At 39.5% G+C, this 23,557-nt stretch overlaps 1 protein-coding gene across 2 annotated transcripts in view; it reads right to left on the reverse strand.

Moving 5' to 3' along the window:
* Positions 1-23,557, reverse strand: part of iPLA2-VIA (calcium-independent phospholipase A2 VIA) — a 173,291-nt gene that overhangs the window by 143,691 nt on the left and 6,043 nt on the right. Inside the window, exons 1-2 of one of the 2 annotated variants that reach the window (XM_090386690.1) lie at positions 7,139-7,163; positions 3,151-3,370 (exon numbers count right to left, since the gene is read on the reverse strand). In XM_090386690.1, the coding sequence (XP_090242816.1) occupies positions 3,151-3,368 (218 nt within the window). In that variant the 5' untranslated portion in view covers positions 3,369-3,370; positions 7,139-7,163. Of the gene's footprint in view, positions 1-3,150; positions 3,371-7,138; positions 7,164-23,557 lie in introns of those variants that run through there. The other variant, XM_090386689.1, reaches the window with a different exon arrangement.

The raw sequence follows: 23,557 nt of genomic DNA on the forward strand, positions 1-23,557 counted from the left end.
TAAGTCCTGAAAGGATTTCCTTGGTTGCCTTTGTAGACATTTCTTGAGAACTGTAAATTTCTCTATAAAATCTTGTTACTTCAGAGAAGATTTCCTCTATGTCTTCAGTGATGTTTCCGTCTTGCAGCTGAATGGCAGTGATGGTGGTTGCTTTGTGATGTCTGCATTCTAATGAGAAAAAGTATTTGATCGGGGCATCAGATAGATTTATGTGGGTGTATTGCGATCTGAGTAGAGCGCCTTTTGCAGAGTGTTCTAAGTGGGTTTGTATGACTTGTAGTGTTGACTGATGGGCCTGACTATTCGATGGGAGATTTTTCAGTCTTTGCTCAAGTTGATAGAGGCTTATTACGCTTTTGTTGACTTTTCTGATGGCTGTAGGTTTGCGAGAATGATTTCAGTTGACTTTTAAATCTAGGCTGCCACGTGTTCATGGGCTCCAATCTGTCTTTGGATTGGGCAAGATTGGATATCAGGTCTTGTAGCTTAGAGATGTATTCCCTGTCTTGAAGAAGGCTATTGTTGAATCTCCAATAAGCACCTCCACTTTTGAAGTGATTGGGTGAGAAGGAGAGCTGTAATTTGATAAAGGAGTGATCTGAGATATGAGATGGCAAATGTGTGATGCTTCTGAGCAGGGGGATGGTGTGTTTGGGATGTAGTATCTGTCCAGTCAGGCTTGCTAAGGTAGTCTTCCAGATGCTGTATTTGCTAACCTCCAGGTGTAGGACTTTTCTTCTGGGTGCCGGTGTCTAAATACATCAACCAGTTCATTTTTGAAAGCGTGCAACAAAAATTGCACGCTTTCAAAGCCTGCAAGTTGTTGATTAACATTGTGCAGTGCTCAGTGCATCGCACTCTGTCCATTTCTGGGTCAAGGGTGCAGCTGAAGTCACCAGCAAGAATGATGTGTTCCTGATCTATAGTAGAGAGATGGCTTTGTATGAAGTTGGTTATTTGAATAGCAAGTTTGTCCTGCTGTGGTACATAGATGTCAAAAAGGTGCAGGGTTTCCTTCTGGGGTGTATCCAGGAGGGCATAAATTGCGTAGCCAGAAATCTCTGCTATCACATTGGGCTTACAGGCAGACTTATGACGAAGGCCGATACTCACTCCTGCTCCATGACGTTGTTGTGTTGGAGAATGATGGAACACATATGGCCAATCTTCCTATTTCAAGGATGGCCTCGTGTCTGCTTTAATATTTGTTTCTTGTAGGAAGAGTAGGCCGGCATGATGTTGTTGGACCTGGTGAAGGGCCAGCTTATTACACAATGTAAAGGCGCATCCTCTCGCATTAAGTGATAGCATGCTAAGTGTCAGCATTATCAGCAGGAATAAAGGTAAGGGTTTTGCAAGTTTCGGGGCGGTTAGCATCCTGATTGATGGTATTGCTGTTTGAGCCCGTTAATCAAGTAGTACAGGCGCTTGGATCTATTCATATCTGCCCTGTCCTTTTAGTTTAAAATGCAGGTCCTTAAGTTATGAGATAAGCTCTGGTATGTTAGTGGTGAACTTCAGAGCTGTCACCAGCTTCTGTGGGGAGCCACGTACTTCCAATAGAAAGGAGAGTAATTTTTCCACACAGAGGAAAATCGCTTTCACCCTCCTTGTCCTCTGAAGCATCTGAATCATGGGAATCAAGGATGTTCTCTTCTTCAGCTCCCAGAGATTCAAATTCTTCTTCATTTGAGTCGTTGGTGGTTTCTACATGCTTATTTATTTCCATACTTGATGGTATGAATGGTTTATTTGGGATCTGACTGTTTGACTTTTGTGGTATTCTGTATTTATTTTCATCCTTCCTGTTGTTTTGGTTAGCGGTTGGCTGTTTTCCTACCAGGGTATTTGTTGTCTTCTTCTGTTTTGTGACTTTGTATTATGGACTGCCTTGGGAGTTGATTCTGAGAAAACGCTCTTGTTTTGATTGGTGGGTCTTCTGAAAGGAGTATGTCCTGGTCCTCTGTCGTGACCTCCAGAAATGTGTTTTAGAAAAATATCACAAAAACGTTCAAAATTTATTCTTATAATGGAACATATGATAACGATGAAAGGGTAGTGCAATTTCCATTATAAAAATGACCTTTTAGAGAGATAAATAGGTTAGTTATATAGCGAAAATTTCAAGTTCCGAGGTCTTGGAACGTATTACCAAAAAAAAAAAAAAAAAACACAATGTGTTATTGGATTCACATTATGATATTTTCACAATAACTCCATTTATTCCTACAAGATGCAAATTACGTTTCCACAATTTTTTAAAGTTGTTTACAACGGCCGGCAAAAACTTACGCAAAGTCCAATTTCCATAAGTCAAGTATTACATAAGCCGGGGAGTCCCTGTATTTGTACAGTTGTAGGCTGGCACAGCCAGAGCTATAAAAATCACTGTGAATTTCTCATAGTTAGGCCAGGATATGTGAGGATGGTAGAAATGTGTCATCCACCTATCTTTTCCTGAATGGAATGGAATATGGCGAGTTCATTATTACTTTGTATTTGGTGTGCATTATTAATTAATATGTTGTAACTCCTCAAAACACTGCAGAAGCATTGCTCTGGAGCACTGCATATTTTAAAAACTGTGCATCTCATCCTGCTGATTAAGGTATCTTCAGACAGGACTGTGATTCATTTCCATAGTTTTCTGGATGTATATGGAAGTGAAAAGCAAAATAATGTCAAATTTCCATAACCTCATCTACCTCTATAGTCTGCTGCCAGATAAACTACAGGAATGGAGTAGAACTGTTGGTAGTGGAGCATAGCTATGCATGACCTGTTCAACTATACAATCACTTGAATGACAGACCTGGACAACTTGTTCACAGAGAAATATAAAAAAAATGAGGTGATAAAATATATAAACTTTGGTATATGGGCACAAGGGGGACTAAACTATAGCTTCTGATATATATACAGGTTGTTGTTGGTAGTTTTTAGGCACCTCGGCAACTATAGGTCATATTGTGCTGTTGTGTATTTGTCTGTATAAGTGTGCATGTTCACAGGCCAATTTGCAATATATGCAGGGCCTAAGATAATATTTCTGCCGTCCTCAAATATAAACTGGGCATTCATTCATTCAAAGAACTGTTATTTCAATTTAAAATTTTTTAAACATAAGAATAAAAACAAAAATCATCTGACCTGAATGTAGTATAAGCATTTTGAGTAATGGCTACATGTGAAACAATTTGAAACTGGGGAGATGTGTCTCTTTCTTCATACAAGAATAAGCCTTCTTCTCTATAGACCACTTCACACTGAACATATTCATCAGGATTTACTTCCAGTACTTTATAAGGATTGGAACCAGAAAATCCACCTCTAAGGCTTTCAATAATGTCCTTCAAAAATGCAGACATATCTAAAAAGTAAAAAAAAAAAATTTACAAAGACGATGATTAAAAAACAAGTTTTTCTTTTAGCTTTGCAAGATATAACAGCTTAGTTTAGACTTAATGACCAAAGCTAATTTCACATTCACTTTTTCATTATTTCTTACTGGATATGTACAGAGATAGTCTCAAGATATATGCTCCCTCCCCGCCCTTACAAATAAAATAATACGATTTTTTTTTTAACATGATCATTAAAGCTAATGATTCCTTGGAACACTGCTTTAGCCCTCCCCCTCCTTTAGAAATTATAAGGAACAACCCCTGACTGGCTATATTATATGGACATTAGTCATGGATGGCTGAGTTGGTTGCATGTAAATGTGGAAGTGAATGGGACTATATCTTACTTCCGCTTTAATATAAAAAAAAAACACAAACAAAAACTGGAAATATTTGTTAACACAATTGTGGATGTCTAAGAATATGGCCATGTTTTCATATAGAATTTATTCCATTATTCCTCCCCCTTCCACCCCATAAAGAGAAAAATTAACAAAATGTAAAAAAAAAAAAAAAAAAAGATTAAAAGCATTTCCACGGCTTTGTGTTTAGCATAAAGGATACATGACTATAAAATTCAACCATAATTACTATTAACAGATCTTATAAAGGCTGTAATCAACAGCTGCAAAAAATATTAAATGGAAAAGTAAATAACTTTATATAAACTTTCCCCATCTACCCCTCAAAGATGATGCTATTTCAATTAATATTTTAATAAAGATAACAGAAATGCTTGCAAGTTTTGAAACCATACACTTAAATACTTGGTTTCATAATTTACAAATCTTATACAATGTAATTTAAAAAAGAAGTATTAGCCGTATAATGCAGGAAACCACAAGCTTTTGTGGAAGCAAAAAAACATTATAATAAAAATAAAATATATGAAAAATAAAACCATGAGTTTCCTTCTTCACCATCCACTGACCTTTGAATTTACCCAACCTGTCAGCCTCCCAGGGAGGAAACTTATTCCTGTAATTAACTAACTCATCGGCTAAAAGAAATCTTCCTGCAATACAATCTAAACCAGTACATAATATGAATTTATGGTCCCTAGTTCTGGAATAGAATCATAAGTGAAAATTTTGCCTTTATTCATTTTACTATTCTCTCTCAGGAACTCAGACTTCAATCAGGTTCCCCTAAGGTGTTTGGTTGCCGAGCCCTGCATCCCACACAACTGAACTCTTTTCTCATATGGATGACCTTTTGTAGATGTTGTTGTTGTTATTTGGTTTTTAGGAGCACTGGCAACTAAGGCCATATTGCTCCGGGGATATGCGGTGGTCATTCCCTGACCTTTGCGCATCCTCCGTATTTGGTGGTAACGGGCTTGAACCCCGGTCTAATCAAGAAGCGTGTGCTACGCACTGCTGCTCCTTCCCACCTGGCCTTTTGTAGATCTCACCAAGTGGGATGCCTGCCTTTCAATCCTTTCAAGAAGCTGGATGCTTTTTTTTTTTTTTTTTTAGGTGTATCTCCACATGCCAACACAATAGTCCAAGTGCAATCTTACAACTACCTTGTACAGTGTGATTATGACCTCCCTATTGAGTAAGGGATAGAGAGAGCGATGTCAGAATTTGTAGATGTAAAGATTAGGAGAGTGATCAATGACGTCACTTCCTCTATCCCTTTCTCTTCTCCATAAAAAAAAGTGTGATAAATCATGTCATAAATCATTAAATCAATTAATAAAAATCAATAAATAAAAAAGTCTGATAAATCAATAGGACACTACAGATCATCCTTGTCACCTGTTTGCACTGCTCAGAGAACTTCTTGTCAACCCATATAGTAACCCTCAAATCCCTTTCTTTCTCTACTGTTTTTAATTCAATCCCACCAAGTGTATAACTTATTTTGGGGTTGCTATCTACCAAGTGTAAGACCATGCACTTTACTCATTAAAACACAGCTGCTGCTTTTATGACCATCCTTGAAGCTTTTCAAATCATCTTGAAAAAGCACTGCTTGGCACTGATCATTAAACACTCTCCCAACTTTCATGACATCTACAAATTCACAAATTTGGAGATGAAGATTTGGCAGGTGATTCCTCTCCCTCTATCCCTTAATAATATCATTTATGAAAAACAAAGAAACAAGGGTGGTTCCAGAACTGATCCTTGGGGTATCTCAACTTTTAACGTTAGATCAATCTGAAAAGTAAACATTATCACAACCCGCTGTCTCCTGTTCTACAGCCACTCTGAGATCCATCTTAAGGCCACTGCACACTTATTTTGACCTGCACAGGAGACCGGAGGAAATATGAAAAATCATTTGATTTGCCTGAACCGGAGTGGCCTGTGCAGACAAATTAGAGCGTGTGTAGCAACATGGCAGGCACGCACTGCCAGATTTGGGTATTTTCCTATTCGACTATCATTAATAATTACATAAATTCTATGAAAAAAAACACTTTGTTGCAAATAATAAGCCAAATATTGCTAAAACATCGTCTGTCGATGCCATGGTCAGCCAACTGAATGAATGGTGACAGGTTTACCAGAGCATGTGGATGCACTATGGGTGTCCGGTAGACCTGTACAGGCGTGCCTGCGCAGGCATAACTGACAGGTTTACTGGAGCATGTGGATGCACTATGGGCATCTGGTAGACCTGTACAGGCTTGCCTGCACAGGCATAACTGACAGGTTTACCTGAACGTGTGTAGCGGCCTTTAGAATCCTACATTATCCAAACACATTTCAGCTTATACAAACTCAGTAACTTCCTACAAAGGACCAAGTTAAATGCTTTGTTTATTCAAATAAACAATGTCAAAATTATTTCCTGCATCCAGCTCATGGGTAAATATGTCAAGACAGCTAATAAAGTTAGTTAAACCTGATTTTCCCTTAACAAAATCATGCTGTATTGCCTCAGAATTCCATTTCTATCCAACATCCCTGTACTATGCTCTTTATCATCATCATTCTAATTCTCACTTCATTCTTAGAAACGCTTTTATGTAATGGCAATACACTGGCACTTCTCCAATCCAAAGGAATCTCTCCAGGCGCAATGACATTGGTACATTCCATCAACTCAAGGGCCTTACTTTCCTTTAGGCTTGAAAATTTTTCTAATAAACAATCTGCTGCAATTTCAGTATTACTAATTTTATACTGCTGAGATTCACTCACATAGCCTCTCCTCATTATGAAGAGCATTCATCTGTAAATATCGATGCCAAATACCTGTTCAGTACATCAGACATCAGCTTTGTCATCTGCACCCATTATGCAAGGGTACTATCTGATTCATTTTCTTCTTCTTTATATTCACATACACAAAAAACTATTTTGTGGTAGTGTTACAAATTAACTTGTGACTGTTATAGGCTTCAGTGCTTTTCATCACTCTATAACTTTCCAATGCCATCCATTTCCTCTCTATTAGACTGGCTGCCTCTGTATTCATCTATACGGGCATCCTTCTCTGTAATACAATAAATAGAGTAAAACCTACCTAAGTTGATTACATGCACTCAACTTTTCAAAAGTGGTCATTTTAGTTCAACTAAATGCAAAGATTTAATTTTAATACACAAAGTTATTTTTTGGATTATTACATGATTATTACATTCTGTGCTAACTTAATATGTAATTTACATATTGTGAAAGCATGTAAAAAACAAAATATTACGTAACGTAACACCTCAGTAATTCAAGCCAAAAGAAGAAAGAATTAATTCATCTGTAAATATCGATGCAAAATACCTGTTCAGTAAATCAGACATCAGCTTGGTCATCTGCACCCATTATGCAAGGGTCCTATCTGGTGCTCCTATATGCAAGGGTGGGTCTTTAGGTGGGTCAGAAAACTGCTAGCTTGGGGAGATACACGGAATAATAGATTAACAGTAGCTGCTGACAGAGGAGAGGTGAAAGTGATTCTTGCACTGCTTCTATTGGAATGAGCAGCATCCTGGAAAACAAGATGCAGGGGATTTCCGAGACTACTGGGAGACATTGCAGTACAAGTAAACACATGGGCTGTGTTAGGGTAGCCAACAATAGGAACACATGCATGTATACTTGCATACAACAATGCTAGGAGTTTGGTAAATAAATTTTATGAATTTGAGGTGTTGGTCAAAACATCAAAGGCAGATATTGTTGTGATATCAGAGACGTGGTGTCACACAGATATAAGGAATGCAGAAATGGAATTTGGGGAGTACAATGTGTACAGGAAGGATAGGAAGGGAGGAGGGGTTATGCCATTAGTTAATTGTTGTTATTTGGTTTTTAGGAGCATTAGCAACTAAGGCCATATTGCTCCATGATATGCAGTAGTCATTCCCTGACCTTTCCGCGTCCTCCGCATTTGGTGGTGATGGACTCGAACCCTGGTCTAATCAAGAAGCATGTGCTACGCACTGCTGCTCCTTCCCACCTGGCTACAGAGGCGCTGCCATTAGTTAAGAAACACAAAATACAGAAGTATAGCCAGACGACATGACTGGACAGTGCAATGTCGAGTCAGTTTGGGTGACATAAGCAATGGGAAAGCAAAATTGAGAGTAGGAGTGTGTTATAGGCCTAATGACTCAGATAAGTATAATAAACAACTGTACAGGGAAATAGAGTGGGCCAGCAAATCAGAGTCTTATAATGGCAGATTTTAATTTGCCAGATATTGACTGGAATTTGTGAGTTGGTCACTCACACACTAGCAAGGCTTTTGTGGATTTATTGGATGATTGTTTTCTACATCAGCATGTTCGTGAGGCAACAAGAGGGAGCAATACTCTTGATCTGATTATCAGTAGTGATTCTTCATGCATTAAGAATCTGCAGAGAAATGAACCACTAGGTGGCAGTGATCACAGTGTGCTGAAGTGGGATTTACTCAAAGAGGTAACTACTATCAGGGAAAAAGGGAAGGATTTTTGCTTTCGTAAAGGTGACTACTGAGGTGGGAGACAGTATTTAAATTCTATACGGTGGGACCAACTGATGATGTTACCAACAGTAAATTCAAAATGGGAAGCAGTCAAAGAATTAATCTTGGAAGAAACTAGGCTTTTCATACCAACTAAGAAATATTGTTCAAGGTTTAGGCCTAAGTGGATGTCAGATGAACTAATGAGACATTAGCATTAGTAGAGGCATATGATGCAAGAAAGCAAGCTTATTCAGCATCAGCCAAAAAAAAAAAAAAAATAACACACCACTGCCATTTCACCCCTCCGTTCGCTCGAAATACCTGTCCAGTTGAGCTTTAAATTTGTTTAGGCTATCAACTTCAACAACAAGTGATGGAAGTCGGTTCCACCAATCAACCACCCGCTGGCCAAAGGCAAATTTCCGCACATCTATCCGACATCCGTCCTTCCTCAATTTGAATTTATGCCCTCTGAGCTGATTATTCTGAGCAAGATGAAGAATCCCATTGGCATTGAGCATGCTCAAACCATTCAAAGCCTTATACACCTCTATCAGATCACCTCGACGGTGCCTAGTCTCCAGACTCTGTAATTTGCAAAACTTAAGCCTTTCTTCGTAAGAGCAACCCTTTGTTCCATTCACTAATCTTGTTGCCCTTCTCTGTACCCGTTCCAGCAGCTCTACATCCTTCTTAAAATGAGGCCTCCAGACCTGTATACAGTACTCAAGATGTGGCCTAATCATTGCCTTATACAAGGGAATAATCACCTCCTTATCCCTGCTAGAAAAATTCCTGTATATCATTGACAAGACACCATGAGCTACTCTAGCAGCTCGTCTGCACTGCTCAGAGAACTTCATATCTGCCTGCACAATTACCCCCAGGTCCTTTTCATTCTCCACCACTGTCAGTGTAGTACCGCAGAGTTGATACGTTGCTCTGGGGTTACTGTTTCCCATATGTAGTACTTTACATTTGTCAATGTTAAACTTCATTTGCCACCTCTCAGCCCATCTGTTCAACCTTTCCAGATCCTGTTGCAGCAGCATAGCGTCAGTGGTGTCCTTAACAACCCTGCCAACCTTTGTATCATCTGCAAACTTGGACATTAAACTTGATATCCCATCATCAATATCATTCATAAACACCGAAAACAACAACGGACCCAACACTGAATCCTGAGGAACTCCACTAATAACATTAGTCCACGTTGAGCAGTGTCCATTGATTACCACTCTCTGTCTTCTGCCACTCAACCATCCCCTTATCCATTGCAGCAATTTGCCTCCAATGCCACACTGCTCCAATTTGTGCAGCAGTCTTCCATGTGCAACAGTATCAAAAGCCTTTCTAAGATCCAAATATATAATATCAAAGTTATTCCCTGCATCCAGTTCTTTTGTGACTACATCATAGTATCCAATCAAATTGGTCAGGCAAGACCTGCCCTTAACAAAACCATGCTGCGTCTGAGCTATAACTGAATTCTTGTCTAGATGATCCTGCAGTGCTTCTTTAACCAGTGCCTCCATTAATTTACCTGGAACAGAAGTTAAACTAACAGGTCTATAATTACTTGTGTCAGCCTTTGATCCTCCTTTGTGAATTGGGGTTACATTTGCACATCTCCAGTCTATGGGTACCTCCCCTGAGTCCAAAGAAGCTCTCATAATTATGGCTAGGGGTTTGCTTACTTCCTTTGCTGCCTCCTTTAATATAACTGGATAGATCCCATCCACCCCAGGTGCTTTTTTTATGTTTATCCTCAACAATCTCTCCTCCACTTTCCTCTCAGTTATTACAAAATCATCCAGCTCCCTGCCAATGTTTACTTTACCTACATCATTCTCCTTCCTGAATAACTCCTCATGCGTGAATGTAGATGCAAAATACTCATTTAGATTGGTAGCCACCTGAGCAGGATCCTCAACTGTTGAACCATCAATATCCAGTGGCCCAATCTGATTCATCCCTTTCCTTTTTGAGTTTAAATAGGTAAAGAACTCTTTTCTGTTTTTCTTTGCATCCTTTGCCAAGGATTTTTCGTAGTCTGCCTTTGCCTGCCTAATCTCCTTTGTGACTTGGTTACAGACCAACTTATATCTATCATAGGCTTCCATGTCACCCATTAATTTGTATGTATCCCATGCATTTTTCTTCTCTGCCACATGTCTCATTAGTTCATCTGACATCCATTTAGGCCTAAACCTTGAACAATATTTCTTAGTTGGTATGTAAAGCCTGGTAGCCTCCAAGATTAATTCCTTGAATGCTTCCCATTTTGAGTTTGCTGTTGGTAACATCATCAGTTGGTCCCACTGTATAGAATTTAAATACTGTCTCAGACCATCATAGTCGCCTTTACGAAAACAAAAACCCTTCCCTTTACCTCTGATGGTAGTTACCTCCTTGAGTAAATCCCACTTCAGCACACTGTGATCACTGCCACCTAGTGGTTCATTTATCTGCAGATTCTTAATGCATGAAGAATCACTACTGATAATCAGATCAAGAGTATTGCTCCCTCTTGTTGCCTCACAAACATGCTGATGTAGAAAACAATCATCCAATAAATCCACAAAAGCCTTGCTAGTGTGCGAGTGACCAACCCACAAATTCCAGTCAATATCTGGGAAATTAAAATCCCCCATTATAAGACTCTCTGATTTACTGGCCCACTCTGTTTCCCTGTACAATATCTTATTATACTCATCAGAGTCATTAGGCCTATAGCACACTCCTACTCTCAATTTTGATTTCCCTATGCTTATGTCACACCAAACTGACTCAACACTGCCCTGTCCATCAATGTCGACTGTCTTCACTTCCTTGGACTTTGTGTTTCTTAATTAATAGCATAACCCCTCCTCCCCTCCTGTCCTGTCTATCCTTTCTATACACATTGTATTCCCCAAATTCCAGTTCCGCATTACTTATATCTGTGTGACACCACGTCTCTGATATCCCAACAATATCTGCCTTTGATGTTTTGAGCAATACCTCAAATTCATCAAATTTATTTACCAAACTCCTAGCATTGGTGTACACGCAGGTATACATGCACCTGTTTCTATTCTTAGCTACCCTAACACAACCCATGTGTTTACTTGTACCGCAATGACTCCTAGCAGTCTCTGAAATATCCTGCATCTTGTTTTTCAGGCTTCTGCTCACTTCAATACAAGCAGTGCAAGAATCACTTCCACCTCTGCCAGTGGCTACTGTTAATCTATTAGTCCTTGTATCCCCCCCAACTAGCAGTTTTCCGACCCACCTAACACTGCCTCGACAGCATCAGCAAAAATTCTTGCACCCTTTCTATTTAAGTGTATCCCATCCCTGTAGAAGCAATCTCTCCTGTTAACAAGTACAGTCCAGGCTGAAAAAAATTCTACCCCTTGAGCCTTGCACAATCCCTCCAGGGCCGAATTGATCGACAAGGCTCTCATAATATACTCCCTCCTATCGTGTCTGGGCAGAATTGCAGACACTTTCAAATTCAACCCTAATTCTCGGCTTTTTTTCAACAACTTTGTCTAGTTCTTCCTTGAATTTATTTAAGCTAATAACTTCCACAATGAGAGATGGAAATTTGTTCCAGCAATCAACCAACTGCTGGCTAATGGCAAACTTCTGTACATCTATTCTGCAACTGGCTTTCCGCAATTTGAATTTATGCTCCCTCATGTGTATAGTCTGTGCAAGAGGAAGAATCCCATCTGCATTGAGCTTGCCCAATCCATTCAAAGCCTTAAACACCTCAATGCTGCAATTTACAGAACTGAATTCTTTCTTAGTAAGAAAGGCTTCGCTTCTGCAAATTGCCTTTCTCGTTGCCCTACTCTGTACTCATTCCAGTAGCTCTATATCCTTCCTAAAATGAGGACTTTTCTTGCACCCTGTATGCAGTACTCGAGATATGGCCTGACCAATGTCTTACAGAATGGGATAATCACCATCTTTTCCCTGCCCCTGTATATCATTGATAAACTCCATGAGCTGGCCTGGCAGCCAAACAGCATTGCTCAGAGAACTTCATATCCCACAGGTCAATTACCCCCAGGTCTTTTTCATTTTCCACTAGCCTCGTACCTCATAGAAACGTACCATCACATAGTTGGTACGTTTCTGTGGAGTTACTATACCCATTTAAGGGCACAAAAGGTGATATAGTTGTACACGTTGGCACCAATGATATTAAGAGTAGGAGACCGGCGGAATTACTTAACAAGTACAGGTCACTGTTGAAAAAAAGCCGTGAATTAGGGTTGAATTTGAAAGTGTCTGCAATTCTGCCCAGACACGATAGGAGGGAGTACATGATGAGAGCCTTGTCAATCAATTCGGTCCTGGAGGAAATGTGCAAGGCTCAAGGAATAGAATTTTTTTCAGCCTGGTCTGTACTTGTTAACAGGAGAGACTGCTTCTACAGGGATGGGATACCCTTAAATAGAAAGGGGACAAGAATGTTTGCTGATGCTATCGAGGCAGTGTTAGGTGGGTCGGAAAACTGCTAGTTTGGGGGGATACAAGGACTAATAGATTAACAGTAGCCACTGGCAGAGGTGAAAGTGATTCTTGCACTGCTTCTATTGGAATGAGCAGCAGCCTGGAAAATAAGATGCAGTATATTTCAGAGACTGCTGGGAATCATTGGGGTTCAAGTAAACACATGGGTTGTGTTAGGGTAGCTAAGAAAAAGAACAGGTGCATGTATACTTGCGTGTACACCAATGCTAGGAGTTTAGTAAATAAATTTGATGAATTTGAGGTATTGCTCAAAACATCAAAGGCAGATATTGTTGGGATTTCAGAGACGTGGTGTCACACAGATATAAGGAATGCAGAACTGGAATTTGGGGAGTACAATGTCTACAGAAAGGATAGACAGGATAGGAAGGGAGGAGGGCTTATGCTATTAGTGAAGAAATACATAAAATCCAAGGAAGTGAAGCCAGTCGACATCACAGTGTCGAGTCAGTTTGGTGTGAAATAATTATTGGGAGATCAAAATTGAGAGTAGGAGTGTGCTATAGGCCTAATGACTCTGATGAGTATAATAAGAAACTGTACAGGGAAATAGAGTGGGCCAGTAAATCAGAGAGTCTTATAATGGGAGATTTTAATTAGCATTAGTAGAGGCATACGATGCAAGAAAGCAAGCTTATTCAGCATCAGCCCAAAAAAAAAAAAAAAACCCTCTCCCATTTCACCCCTCCGTTCGTTCGAAATACCTGTCCAGTTGAGCTTTAAATTTGTTTAGGCTATCAACTTCAACAACAAGTGATGGAAGTCGGTTCCACCAACCAACCACCCGCTGGCCAAAGGCAAATTTCCGCACATCTATCCGACATCCGTCCTTCCTCAATTTGAATTTATGCCCTCTGAGGTGATTATTCTGAGAAAGATGAAGAATCCCATTGGCATTGAGCATGCTCAAACCATTCAAGGCCTTATACACCTCTATCAGATCACCTCGCCGGTGCCTAGTCTCCAGACTCTGTAATTTGCAAAACTTAAGCCTTTCTTCGTAAGAGCAACCCTTTGTTCCATTTACTAATCTTGTTGCCCTTCTCTGTACCCGTTCCAGCAGCTCTACATCCTTCTTGAAATGAGGCCTCCAGACCTGTATACAGTACTCAAGATGTGGCCTAACCATTGCCTTATACAAGGGAATAATCACCTCGTTATCCCTGCTAGAAAAATTCCTGTATATCATTGACAAGACACCATGAGCTACTCTTGCAGCTCGTCTGCACTGCTCAGAGAACTTCATATCTCCCTGCACAATTACCCCCAGGTCCTTTTCATTCTCCACCACTGTCAGTGTGGTACCGCAGAGTTGATACGTTGCTCTGGGGTTACTGTTTCCCATATGCAGTACTTTACATTTGTCAATGTTAAACTTCATTTGCCACCTCTCAGCCCATCTGTTCAACCTTTCCAGATCCTGTTGCAGCAGCATAGCGTCAGTAGTGTCCTTGACGACCCTGCCAACCTTTGTATCATCTGCAAACTTGGACATTAAACTTGATATCCCATCATCAATATCATTCATAAACACCGAAAACAACAACGGACCCAACACTGAACCTTGAGGAACTCCACTAATAACATTAGTCCACGTTGAGCAGTGTCCATTGATTACCACTCTCTGTCTTCTGCCACTCAACCATCCCCTTATCCATAGCAGCAATTTGCCTCCAATGCCACACTGCTCCAATTTGTGCAGCAGTCTTCCATGTGCAACAGTATCAAAAGCCTTTCTAAGATCCAAATATATAATATCAAAGTTATTCCCTGCATCCAGTTCTTTTGTGACTACATCATAGTATCCAATCAAATTGGTCAGGCAAGACCTGCCCTTAACAAAACCATGCTGCGTCTGAGCTATAACTGAATTCTTGTCTAGATGATCCTGCAGTGCTTCTTTAACCAGTGCCTCCATTAATTTACCTGGAACAGAAGTTAAACTAACAGGTCTATAATTACTTGTGTCAGCCTTTGATCCTCCTTTGTGAATTGGGGTTACATTTGCACATCTCCAGTCTATGGGTACCTCCCCTGAGTCCAAAGAAGCTCTCATAATTATGGCTAGGGGTTTGCATACTTCCTTTGCTGCCTCCTTTAATATAACTGGATAGATCCCATCCACCCCAGGTGCCTTTTTTATGTTTATCCTCAACAATCTCTCCTCCACTTTCCTCTCAGTTATTACAAAATCATCCAGCTCACTGCCAATGTTTACTTTACCTACATCATTCTCCTTCCTGAATAACTCCTCATGCGTGAATGTAGATGCAAAATACTCGTTTAGATTGTTAGCCACCTGAGCAGGATCCTCAACTGTTGAACCATCAATATCCAGTGGACCAATCTGATTCATCCCTTTCCTTCTCGAGTTCAAGTATGTAAAGAACTCTTTTCTGTTTTTCTTTGCATCCTTTGCCAAGGATTTTTCGTAGTCTGCCTTTGCCTGCCTAATCTCCTTTGTGACTTGGTTACAGACCAACTTATATCTATCATAGGCTTCCATGTCACCCAATTTCCCAGATATTGACTGGAATTTGGGGGCTGGTCACTTACACACTAGCAAGGCTTTTGTGGATTTATTGGATGACTGTTTTCTACATCAGCATGTTTGGGAGGCACCTAGAGGGAGTAATACTCTTGATTTGATTATCAGTAGTGATTCTTCATGCATTAAGAATCTGCAGATAAATGAACCACTAGGTGGCAGTGATCACAGTGTGCTGAAGTGGGATTTACTCAAAGAGGTAACTACCATTAGGGGTAAAGGGAAGGGTTATTGCTTTTGTAAAGGTGACTACGATGGACTGAGACAGTATTTAAATTCTATACAGTGGGACCAACTGATGATGTTACCAACAGCAAATTCAAAATGGGAAGCATTCAAAGAACTTATCTTGGAAGCTACTAGGCTTTACATACCAACTAAGAAATATTGTTCCAGGTTTAGGCCTAAATGGATGTCAGATGAACTAATAAGACATATGGCAGAGAAGAAAAATGCATGGGATGCATACAAATTAACACGGGACACAGAAGCCTATGATAGATACAAGTTGATCTGTAACCAGGTTACAAAGGAGGTTAGACAGGCAAAGGCAGATTACGAGAAATCTTAGGCAAGGGATGCAAAGAAAAACAGCCAAGAGTTCTTTACTTATGTAAACTCTAGAAGGAAGGGGATGAATCAGATTGGTCCACTTCATATCGATGGGTCAACTGTTGATGATCCTGCTCAGGTAGCTAACAAACTAAATGAATATTTTGCATCGACATTCACACATGAGGAGTTATTCAGCGAGGGTAATGCCAGAGGTGTATTCAACTCTGGCAGTAAGCTACAGAATCTTGTAATAACTGAGAGTAAAGTGGAGGAGAAACTGTTGAAGATAAACAGAAAAAAGGCACCTGGGGTGGATGGGATCTATCCAGTTATATTAAAGGAGGCAGCAAAGGAAGTAAGCAAGCCCTTAGCCATAATTATGAGAGCTTCTGTGGACTCAGGCTAGGTACCCACAGACTGGAGATGTGCAAATGTGACCCCAATTCACAAAGGAGGATCAAAGGCTGACACAAGAAATTATAGACCTGTGAGTTTAACTTCTTTTCCCGGAAAATTAATGGAGGCACTGGTTAAAGAAGCACTGCAGGACAAGAATCTAGACAAGACTTCAGTTATGGCTCGGACACAGCATGGTTTTGTTAAGGGGAAGTCTTGCCTGACCAATTTGATTGGATACTATGATGCAGTCACAAAAGAACTGGATGCAGGGAATAACTTTGATATTATATACTTGGATCTTAGAAAGGCTTTTGATACTGTTGCACCTGGAAGACTGCTGCACAAATTGGAGCAGTGTGGCATTGGAGGCAAATTGCTGCTATGGATAAAGGGGTGGTTGAGGGGGAGAAGACAGAGTGGTAATCAATGGACACTGCTCATCGTGGACTAATGTTATTAGTGGAGTCCCTCAGGGTTCAGTATTGGGTCCATTGTTTTCTGTATTTATAAATGACATTGATGATGGTATCAAGCTTAATGTCCAAGTTTGCAGATGATACGAAGGTTGTCAAGGACACTACTGACACTATGCTGCTGCAACAGGATCTGGAAAGGTTGAGCAGATGGGCTGAGAGGTGGCAAATGAAGTTTAACATTGACAAATGTAAAGTACTACATATGGGAAACAGCAACCCCAGAGCAACGTATCAACTCTGTGGTACTACACTGACAGTGGTAGAGAATGAAAGGGACCTGGGGTGGTTGTGCAGGCAGATATGAAGTTCTCTGAGCAGTGCAGAAGGGCTGCAAGAGTAGCTGGTTGGTTGGTTTTGTTTTTATTGGCGCATTAGCTACTGAGGCTATAATGCACCACCAAGAGTAGCTCATGGTGTATTGCCAATGATATATAGGAATTTTTCTAGCAGGGATAAGGAGGTGATTATTCCCTTATATAAGGCAATGGTCAGGCCACACCTAGAGTACTGTATACAGGCCTGAAGGCCTCATTTCAAGAAGGATGTAGAGCTGCTGGAACAAGTACAGAGAAGGGCAACAAGATTAGTGAATGGAACAAAGGGGTGCTCTTACGAAGAAAGGCTTAAGTTTTGCAAATTACAGTGTCTGGAGACTAGGCCCCAGCGAGGTGATCTGATAGAGGTGTATAAAGCCTTGAATGGTTTGAGCATGCTCAATGCTGATGGGATTCTTCCTCTTGCTCAGAATAATCACCTGAGAGGGCATAAATTCAAACTGAGGAAAGACAGATGTAGGATAGACATGCCGAAATTTGCCTTTAGCCAGCGAGTGGTTGTTCGTTTTTTGGTGGAACAGACTTCCATCCCTTTTCGTGGAAGTTGATAGCCTAAATAAGTTTAAGGCTCAGCTGGACAGGTATTTCGAGCGAACAGAGGGGTGAAGTGGAAGTGGTTATTTTATTTTTTTTTTTTTTTTTTGGCTGATGCTGCATAAGCTTGCTTTCTTGCATCAAATGCCTCTACTAATGCTAATATGTAGTACTTTGCATTTGTCAACGTTAAACTTAAATTGCATTTGTCAGCCCATCTGCCTAACTTTTCTAGATACTGTTGCACTAGCATGCTATTATTCCTGTCATTAATTATCCTGCCAACCTTTGTATCATCTCCAAACTTCAACATTAAGCTTGATATACCATCATCAATATCATTTATAAATACAGAACCCTGAGGGAGGGACTCCACTAATAACATTAGTCCACGAAGAGCAGTGTCCATTGATTACCACTCTCTGTCTTCTCCGTCTTCATCAATGTCACTGATAAATATAGAAAACAACAATGGGCTCAATGCCAAAGTCTAAGGCCCTCCACTCTGTCTTCTCCCACTGAAAAATCCCTTTATCCAGAGCAGAAACTTGCCCTTAATGCCACACTGCTCCAATTTGTACAACAGCCTTTTATGTGCAACAGTATTAAAAGTTTTCCTGAAATCCAAGTATATGATATCAAAATTATTTTTTCCATTCAGTTCCTTTGTGATCACATCATAGTATCCAATCAAATTGGTTAGACAAGTTTTCCCTTAACAACCCCCATGCTGTGTCTGAAGTACAATTACAGCCTTGTATAGATGATCCTGCATACTTCATTTGCCAGTGACTCCATATTTTCCTTGAAACAGAAGTTAAACTAAAAAGTCTGTAATTACTTGTGTCACCTTTGATCTCCCCTTTGTGAGTTGGGAATACATTTGCACATATCCAGTCCTTGGGGACCACTTGAATCCAAGGATTCTTGCATAATTATGGCTAAGAGTTTGCTTACTTTCTTCGCTATCTCCCTTAATATAATTGGATAGACCCCAACTGCCCTCAGGTGCCTTTCTTAAGTTTAACTTCAACATCTTCTCTTCTTTGTGCTTCACTATCCAGCCTGGCCTCTGTTTCCTCCAGTGCTCTTTTAGTCCTACTGATAATAGTGACATCATCAGCATATGCACAGACGTGCATTGTCTTTGTGCCTATATGTCCAGTCACTTCTAATTTTCTGATAACCGCCTCTAAAACAAAGTTAAATAACACAGTAGAGAGTGCATCGCCCTGTCTAACACCAGCATTAATGTCAAAGGGAGTCATCAACTCATTGTCAATTCTCACCACTGCTTTAGAGCCAGCCAGGGTTGCTTTTATTTTTGCAGGTATGCCCAGGAGAAGGAGATCATTTATCATTTCCTTTCTGTTGAGTGAATCAAAAGCTTGTTTGAAATCTACATATTAGTTAAATAAGTGTATATTATACTCAAATGCTTTTTCCTGTATCAAAATGAAAATCTGGTCAGTTGAGTGATTGGGTCTGAAACCACTGATATTCTCCAATAATTTTCTCTGAATATGCTGCCATTCTGTTATAACTCCCAACAAAACCTTGTAAGTAATGCTCAGCAATGTAACACCTCTATAGTTAGAGCAGGCTGTATGATTCCATTCATCCGGGATTTTTTCCTCAGACCATATTAATAGTATCAGATTATGTATTCTTCTCCCTAGTGTCACTCCACTGTTCTTGAGCAATTCTGCAGTTATTCCATCAGCTCCTGGTGCTTTAAAGTTCTTTAAGCACTTAATAACTATTTGAATTTCTTTGAAAATAGGGTCTTCAATGCATGGTTCTATTGTATAGTACAATAGCCTTACCTCCTGTCAAAATGCTCTCAAAATACTTTTTCCACTATTTCAGAACTTCCTTTCTCTCAGTCAGCAAGTTCCCTTCACTATCCCTACACGCAGTAACTTTTAATCGGAATTCCTGTGTACTTTCTTTAATCTTCCTACTTTCCTTCTTGTTGTAATGTTTCACCATTTCATCGACCTTCCTTTTCAAAGTTTCTCTCTTTTTCTTTCTATACAATCTGCAGCAATCTGCTTTTCCTTGTAGTGTTCACTATTTGCTCTGCTATTCCACTGTAAACATTTCATCCTGGCTTGCCTCTTCGATTCTACTGCTACTCGACACCATACCATTCCTCATTTCTTGGCCTTGAGGTCTAACCCAAGGTTGCATATATGCTGCACCCAAAATTGCAGCCTTTATGCAAGTCCATTCATCTTCAGTCTTGTCACTTTTTTCCTGTTCATGCAGTCTTTGGGCAAACTCTGCCTGGTACTTTGTTTCAATTTCTCTACAGTCCACCACTTAGTTTTCTCAGCCTTTCCTCTTGCTACTAGAGCTATTTTAGCTACTTTAGTCTGGCTCCCATTAGAAAATGATCAGAATTGGAGCTGGTGCCCTGAAAAGAATGGACATTTTCAATTGCAGTAGCCCACCTCTTAGAGACCAGCACATGATCAATCTGATTAGCCTGATTTGTACCAGGGATTTTTCCATGTACCTTTATGAATATTCTGAACAATATTTCTTAGTTGGTATAAAAAGCATAGTAGTTTCTATGATTAATTCCCATTTAAATTTGCTTATGGCAACATCAGTTGATCCCACTGTATATAATTTAAAAATTGTCTGAGACCACCGTAGTCACTTTTATGAAAGCAAAAACCCTTGCTTTTATCCTTGATGTTCATTCCATCTTTAAGAAAATCCCAAATCAACAGTGTGATCACTGCCACCTAGTGGTTTTTTATCTGCAGATTCTTAATGTATGAATAATCACGGCCAATAATCATATCAAGAGTGTTAGAGAGGCAACAAGAGGGAGATCAACTCCCTCTTGTTGCCTCTCTAACATGCTGCTGTAGAAAACCACCATCCAATAAATAAATCCACAAAAGTCTTGCTAGTCTGTGAGTGACCAACCCAGAAGTTCCTGTCAATATCTTGAAAGTTAAAATCCCTCATTATAAGACATTCTGATTTACTGGCCCAGTCTATTTCTATGTGTAGTTGTTCACTGTACGCATCAGAGTCGTTAGGTCTATAACACACTCCTACTCTCATTATTGCTCTACTAATGTCACACCAAATACAAGTATACATGCACCTGACTCAACATTGCACTGGTCTCCTATGTCAACTGGATGCACTGCCTTAGATTTTTTTTTTTTGCTTCTTAACTAAGTGCATAATCTCTACCCCCCACCTAAACTGTCTGTTTTTTTTGTTTTTTTTTTTTAACTTTAGATGGAAGGGTCTAGGGCCCTTTTTATTGTTTTGGAAACCAGAAATTGTAACTATTCTTTTGAAGTATAAATCTTTGTAACAATCAGCTGGTTTTTGGGGACTGATAACTTTGGCTTGTTTGTAGACTGTTTCCGTTTTTGGATTCTCTTACCTGATGTACTAATCAGTCTGCTGGACTCCAAAGTCCAGTGTTTATTTTGTATCATTACCACTGTAAATAGCCTTTATGTATCATCATCATTGTCTATAGTTGCTTTAAATTGTACACTATGTATACTGTTACCTTTTAGCAGCAGATAGGGGAAACCCTGGAGCCCGCAAAACTTTAGTAAAATACTTTGAATACTTTTGTCCTTTCTGTATGTCTGTGCGGGTAACAACACAGTGGTATTGTCACCATCCTCCCCACACCGGGTGGAAAAGGCCAGGGCTCGAATCCCGTCGATGACGTGAGGAACTTTAATGGGCTTTTTTCACTCTGTGGATGAGTTAATCAGTCTCAGGCGTAGATAGCAAGGTTCCCCCCCCCCAGAAACTGGGGTTTTTATGTCCAGCAAACAGGAAAATCGACCATAGAACACACGCAATTTACAGACATAATACATAAATGGTATATATAAGAAATTATAGGTGGTCCTAATATAATAGTTTGAGTTTTTTGTCCTTTCTGTATACACTGTATACACTGTACTCCTATTTAAATTCTGCATCTCTTATATCTGAGTGACACCACATCTCTGATATCCCAACAATGTCTGCATTTGGTGTCTTAACCAACACTTCAAATTCATCAAATTTATTTATTATGCTCCTATCACTGGTGTACATACAAGTATACATGCACCTGTCCTTACTCTTAGTTATCCTAACAGAACCCATGTACTTGTTCCATGATAACTACCATTCTCATTCTAATAGAAGCAGTGCTGTATTGCTGTCATTTCTGCCTGCAACTATTGTTAATCTATTACTTTGTGCATCCCCAGCCAGCCAGCAGTTTTCTGACCCACCTAATAGGAATTAGGAATTACAGAACATACCTAAATGTAAATATTTTCCAAGTTCATAAAAATATCGACTTTATTCAAATCCTGCAACATATGTTAATTTCAATATTGTTAGGAGAGATACAAAGGAAAGAAAGAAAATTTCATTAAAATGTTTATATCGAAAGAAAATTGAATACAAAGAGTTCAAAACAAACAGAACAATTTGTTTAAACAACAAGCTCTAATTAATGTTTAAATGTTAACTATAAATTTAATCAGAAGCAGAGTCCCTCTCTAATGATATAATCTTTTTAAAGAAACCTGATATTTTTTGGTCAACAAATGTTCTATTATGTTACCATTTTGTGACAACATTCTTCATTTCTCTTAGAACATGAAAATATTTCATAATTCCTTGTCATAATTAGAAAATTTTATGAAGTATTAAGGAAGCTTCTGGCTTGGTGTAATTCAAGTTTTTTTTTTCCTTCTTTACTTTCTTTTTCTTCTTCCACTGAAGATTTTTTCATTTGATTCGATGTTGTTATTCCTTTTTCCATTATTATATGATGTGCAGAAGTTTGCCTTCAGCCAATGGGTAGTTGATTGTTGAACAAGCTTTCCATCCATTGTTGTAGAAATAGATAGTTTGATTAAATTCAAGGAAGTTATTGTTATTGGGTTGCAGCAGCATCGGCAACTAAGGTCATGTTGCTTTGTGTATATTGTCTGTACATTGCGTGTGTTCTGAGGTCAATTTTCTGTTTGCTTGACAAAAAACCTGACCCGAGTTTCTGGGAGAAAAAAAACCATGCTACCCTCAAAACTGATTAACTCAGCCACATTGTGAAAAAGATCCATAAAAATTCCACTGGCCATTGATGGGATTCGAACTCAGGTCTTTTCCACCCGGTATGGGGAGGACGGCAATCCTACCAAACTGTTCTACCCAGAGGGCTAATTCAAGGAAGAACTTGACAAAATATTGGAATGGATAGATAGGTGAAATGGTTTTTTTTTTTTTTTTTTTTACTGAGAAATTAGATAGATTTATAAGCTTACTTTCTTGTATCATTGGCCATAATTAATACAAATACTCAGCCTCATCTTCTAGCTAGCTACATTCTTTTGTCCCCAAACTCTTCACAATTGCTCTACAACAATGCAACATGTGCCACTGTTCATTTTTGATTCCATTTAAATTACTCACTCTTAGAATCATCAAAAAAAAAAATAAAAGTTCACCCTGCACCTTAATGTGAATCGCTAAACCATGTTGTTGTTGTTGTTGTTTGTTATTTGGTTTTTAGGAGCATTAGCAACTAAGGCCATATTGCTCCGGAGATATGCGGTAGTCATTCCCTGACCTTTCCGCATCCTCCGTATTTGGTGGTGACGGGCTCGAACCCCGGTCTAATCAAGAAGCGTGTGCTACGCACTGCTGCTCCTGCCCACCTGGCTATGGAGGCGCCTTGCTAAACCATGGAATGTATGAGGGCTGTGTTATGGGAATTAATAAAAGGCCCTTGATTTTGCTAGTTGATAAAATTTCAGCAGAAGGATGTGCAGGTACATTAGCTAATAATAAAAATTTTTATTTGCATTCACTTTT

This window comes from Mastigoproctus giganteus, chromosome 12 (genome assembly GCF_048544385.1).
Source record: "Mastigoproctus giganteus isolate SK-2022 chromosome 12, ASM4854438v1, whole genome shotgun sequence".
Taxonomy (NCBI): domain Eukaryota; kingdom Metazoa; phylum Arthropoda; class Arachnida; order Uropygi; family Thelyphonidae; genus Mastigoproctus; species Mastigoproctus giganteus.